At 39.2% G+C, this 5,268-nt stretch overlaps 1 protein-coding gene across 1 annotated transcript; it reads left to right on the top strand.

Moving 5' to 3' along the window:
- Positions 1-209: 209 nt before the first annotated feature.
- Positions 210-5,064, top strand: arsa (arylsulfatase A). The gene is made up of 8 exons (XM_062420877.1): positions 210-467; positions 1,580-1,820; positions 1,984-2,202; positions 2,426-2,595; positions 2,869-2,993; positions 3,320-3,447; positions 3,540-3,642; positions 3,737-5,064. The coding sequence occupies exons 1-8, from the start codon at positions 235-237 to the stop codon at positions 4,030-4,032; spliced, it is 1,515 nt and encodes a 504-aa protein (XP_062276861.1). The 5' UTR covers positions 210-234; the 3' UTR covers positions 4,033-5,064.
- Positions 5,065-5,268: the final 204 nt, after the last annotated feature.

Raw genomic sequence — 5,268 nt, 5'->3', positions numbered from 1 at the left:
AACTGAATAAAGTATCATAGTCTCTTACAAAGTCTTCCACATTCATTTTTTTCTTGCTAGTTATGTGTCATTTGTAATATGTAGTCCAAATAATGTGTTAGACTACATATCCCAGTCAACCATGACGTCACCCATATGCGTCGGCTTCCGGAGCGAACACGTGACGGTTTGTTTTGGTTCCTCTTTTCTCAGCACTGAGGCACTGAGCTTCAGTCTGATGTGAGAGGAAGCAGAATGGGGCACACCCGCTTCGCCTTTCTCAGTATTTTGTTTTTTAGTTTGCTTTTTTGCTCCTGTGCTGCTTCACCGCCGAACTTCGTGCTCCTTTTCGCAGATGATTTGGGTTTCGGAGACTTGGGATGTTACGGACACCCCAGTTCACTCACTCCAAATCTGGACCGTCTGGCAGCTGCAGGACTCCGCTTCACAGATTTCTACTGTACCAGTCCCGTGTGCAGCCCATCCAGGTACTGTAGTGTCTGTAATACATACTACAGACTGACTCTGACTGAGTTATTGTCAGTATGTGACAAGAAGAGTCAGGATTAATCTCTACTGGACAAACACATCATGTACTTACTGCACAGTAAGTGCAGTAAGTACCCCTTGAATCCTAATACTGGACAGTTAAACATACCTTAAAGTGGTTAAACCCCTTAATCAGAGTCGGATTTAAGGGATCTTGTTTGTTTAAAACAACAACAACAACAAAACAAGGGCTAGGACAAATATAAAAATAGATGTATAACTGTTAGATGGGTTAATTATGGGATAACTGTGACAGGGAATTACATATAAAACTGAGAGTTAAAAGAGAAAGCACAATAAACTAACACCTCAGCCTGCACTTTTTCGGTAGTGTTTCCATCCTTCTTTGTTTGATATAATTTGTCATGATTTATCTGTGCACTCTTTTGTTACATTGTTGAATAAAGTAAATGATTTTTTTAAATGTGTAAGAGTAGACTGAGGAACTGTGAGTAACATACTTTTCCCACGCATTTTATTCTTATTATGCATCTTTCTGGGGGTCTAATGATTCCTGCTTCCTAGCATGTATTAATTCTTCAATAACTTTTTGAAAGATGTATCAGCAAAACTGTGAGCCGTTATTGGAATATTACACAACAGGAGACGGAGATAAAGTGGTTAATATAAACTCATTGTTAATAAGTAGACATTCACTCATTTGGTGTATGTGTGTGTGTGTCTACGTCGGAGGATAAAGAGGATATATTTAGAGATGTAACTGAACTGTCTGAAGTCACTTAATTAATTATATTACTGTTCATTACACAAAAACCTCTCAGTGCCCAAAACACTAAATGTATCACAAACCTGTATATCAAGCTCAACAAACAAATGAATGCTACAGTTTCCTGCAGGTACAATGTTTTGTAAAGGAGTAATTTGTGAATTTATTCACGTTTAACATTTTTAGCCACATTCTTTTAATTGTCCAGTTTCTATTGATCATGACACAGAAACCTAAACACTCAGTCTGTGCACATTTATACATTCTCTAGTCATTGTGACTTACCTTAATTAACAGTCTTGTTTCATTACAATTGTTTTCCAGGGCATCGTTGCTGACGGGGCGCTATCAGACCCGCTCAGGTATCTACCCAGGAGTGTTGTATCCAGGCTCAATAGGTGGTCTTCCCCTGAATGAGACCACCATTGCCGAAGTACTGAAACCCCTGGGCTATACTACTACTGCTGTAGGGAAGTGGCACCTGGGAGTTGGATCTAATGGGATGTTTCTTCCAACCAAGCAGGGGTTTGATCAGTACCTAGGGATCCCCTACTCCCACGACATGGTCAGTGCGGCTCAGTTTGTTCCAATATGAGTTTCACAAATCAGGTTTTGAAATGCTTTGATTTTTGTTTTCCTTTATTTAACCAGGAGAGTCCCATTAAGATCAAGAATCTGTTTTTCATGGGGAACCCATTTTAATATCTATCTCCCTGTTCCATTCCCAGGGCCCGTGTCATAACCTGACTTGTTTCCCTCCAGATGTTAAGTGTTTTGGACTATGCGATGTTGGCACGGTAATGGTCCCGCTAGTGTACAATGATGTCATCAAACAGCAACCAGTCAATTTCCTGGATCTGGAGAGGGCTTACAGTGACTTTTTAACCAATTTCATCACTACAGCAGCCAAGAAGAAACAACCGTTCTTCCTCTACTACCCTTCCCATGTAAGCAAAAAAACCCAACAATAACACACTTGTTGCAACATCAAAGCATTTCTTTTGGGAAATCTTTGAAAGTGCTAAAAATGTATTTTTAAAATGTGTAGCACAAGTCCAAGTGAGTTTTTTCAGAGCAGGAAAATCCAGGTTTTTTTTTTTTTACATGCTCTAGATACATCATGGTAACATAGCAGAACATGGTAACACCTTCTCCTCTTTCCTTCTTCAGCACACCCACTACCCCCAGTATGCAGGTCCACGAGCAGCCAGGCAATCTTTGAGGGGCCCATTTGGAGATGCACTGTTGGAGTTTGACAACACCATTGGAAACCTCCTAGAAACCTTGGAAAAGACTGGAGTGATAAACAACACGCTGGTCTTCTTCACATCTGACAATGGGTTGGTTTGTGTAGCTGGATATATGTGTTTGTATTCGCAGTTACTTTCATTATTCGATTTAATCATTTTATAAAAGATAGAACTAAGGAATAATGTTGGCCTTCTTATGCTGACATTTTAATCTCCCTCCACAACAGCTGTGGTACAGTTCTGTTCAAAGGTCAAGTTACATCACATCTTTGTCCTCTTGTATATTAGATTTATTGACGTCTTACTATATTTCATTTATTGCCTTTCATGAAATGGTGTGTTTATTCTTATATGCATGCATAGGCCTGAACTGATGCGCATGTCCCGTGGAGGAAATGCTGGCCTTCTGAAATGTGGGAAAGGCACCACATATGAGGGGGGCATGAGAGAGCCAGCCATTGCCTTCTGGCCAGGGACCATCCAGCCAGGTCAGTACACTTAACACTCAATAAACATCACAGCTGACACAATCTGTCCAATGAATCTGTTTCCCCATCCAATAAATGTGTATTTCTAGAGGTAAAGTTAGTTTCCCCTTTCAAAGATGATACTGGTGGTTTTAGTCACATTAAACTTTACTGCTGACCACTTTCAAAAGCATACCATACACTTTCACACTGATTTAATACATTCAGGCCTTCACTGGTCTCCTTTCATTTCAGTATGAAAATCAATACGGTAATAAAGTGAAAGGAGACTTTCAGTGATTGCTACTGCTTGCTTTTCTTTGTGAACTGCATCTGCATGTCTTTAGGTGTGACTCATGAGATGGCCAGCACTCTGGATATCCTACCCACTATCGCAAGCCTGGCAGGAGCTAAATTACCCCAGGTGCAACTGGATGGGGTTGATATGACAGAAATCCTTCTCAAAAAAGGACCGGTAAAGTCAGCGTACCTCATACTCAGTGGAGATTGCAATATAGTGAAAATCAAGCTGATGTTTTAATTTTCATGTTTGATTCTTGTTTGCAGAGCAAAAGGGAGACGATGATGTTCTACCCAACAGATCCCAGCGAAATGTATGGCCTGTTTGCTCTCAGGCTAGGGAAGTACAAGGCTCACTTCTACACACGAGGTAGGCTTCATATGCAGAAGTTATTGAAATGTCAAGATCAAACATAATCACACAGTCATAACTGAGATGGTTGTTTATGTTTTTTTTGCATCAGGTGCTACCCACAGCGGCACCACCCCTGACAAAGACTGTCCGGTATTTGCAGTCCTCAAGGCCCACGACCCCCCTCTTATTTTTGACCTTGAGGCTGACCCCTCTGAGAACTACCCACTCCCCTTGGTGGGAAGACCTGACCTCCAAACCCTACTGGAGAGGATTAAAAAAGTCAAGGAGCAGTTTGAAGCCTCCATGGTGTTTGGAGAAAGTCAGATATCAAAAGGAACGGACCCGCAGCTGGAGCCTTGCTGCAATCCTCAATGTAGCCCCAAACCCACCTGCTGCCATTGTTGATGGGACAATGGAGGTACTGCACTGATATTTCTCAAGATTGCTCAGTGAGAGCACTAAATGTTGATTTTGTAATGGTCTAATGATGCATCGCTACTTGTGGACAGTTGCTTTAATCATTGTTCATACTTAAAAGTTCTGTGACATTGCAAATAAACAGTTTCCTCAATGAGGAACATGAATATAAACATAATTTTTAAAAGGGTTAATAATGACTTAATTTACAATGAATGTGTAACAATGTACTGTATATATTTTTACTAGTTCTCCTTTACATGTTTTACTATGCACAAATTAATAATCATAAACATTTGAATCAGTTTATGGCATTTCATCTGAAAATGTTTTACAGATCATTTTAATTACAGAAAACAATCAAGAGCAGATATGAACAATAAAGACAACAGTAAAGGTTTTGGACATCAAGCATATATTTTATTCATAAGACCAAACTCATGACAATGCAGAGTGATTTTTTTTGTCATTTTTTCTTTGTTTTTTCCCTTGAATTTTACAAGTCCTTGCTTTTAAAGATACAAGATAGGATATGTTTTGTTCTGTCACATACTGTTTTGCTCTAGGTATACAGTGAAGAGTCTTGTTAATGTAATAAAGTCAAAAGTTTGGTTTAATTGTTAATGTATGTTTCAGCGACTATATGGGAATAGATCATCCTCAGAGGTTGTTTTTGTGTAGCTGTGTGGAAAGAAGGATTTGAACTAGGCTGTAACAAGATAGAAAAACATAATCAGAAGCAAAGAGATACAGATCAGAGATGGCTCAAACTGTTGGAGCTCAAAGGCAATTACTATAATTGGCAAGGCGCAATAATAGTTTTCCAACGGCAGCTGACTCAGTCACTATTCAGCTCTAACAGCAGATTGGTCAGTGGTCTGGTGGGTGTGTCTCACACTAATGATGTCACATCTCACAAATGCGCCCTAAATGTGCTGCTGAAGCCTATCTGTAAAGTTATGTAGCTGGCAAGAACCCAAATTTCACCTGTGTGACAGATACCTTGTGTAAAAACATAAGACACTGAAATAAAATTATTGCATATCACAGACAATGTTAACATGTTTTGTTTTTGTTTGTTTTTTTAATCGTGTTCTTTTAGAGGGATTCTGTCTGGTTGTGATCTTTTTTTAAAATTTATTTTTAATTAATGTACATATTCATTTCAATAACATACTCAACATAAAAGACACAGCACTATCTTAGATTCGCTATTGTATATAC

This window comes from Scomber scombrus, chromosome 6 (genome assembly GCF_963691925.1).
Source record: "Scomber scombrus chromosome 6, fScoSco1.1, whole genome shotgun sequence".
Lineage (NCBI taxonomy): Eukaryota > Metazoa > Chordata > Actinopteri > Scombriformes > Scombridae > Scomber > Scomber scombrus.
Note: the sequence above shows the minus strand (reverse complement) of the source record. Positions and strands in the feature narration are given on the sequence as shown.

What these genes read in the sequence shown, in the direction of transcription:
- arsa (XM_062420877.1), top strand. Translation starts at nt 235, where the DNA reads ATGGGGCACACCCGCTTCGCCTTTCTCAGTATTTTGTTTTTTAGTTTG. An exon ending in TCCTCTACTACCCTTCCCAT is followed by an intron (nt 2,203 to 2,425) that starts GTAAGCAAAAAA and finishes TTCCTTCTTCAG; the next exon opens with CACACCCACTACCCCCAGTA. An exon ending in GCCAGGGACCATCCAGCCAG is followed by an intron (nt 2,994 to 3,319) that starts GTCAGTACACTT and finishes GCATGTCTTTAG; the next exon opens with GTGTGACTCATGAGATGGCC.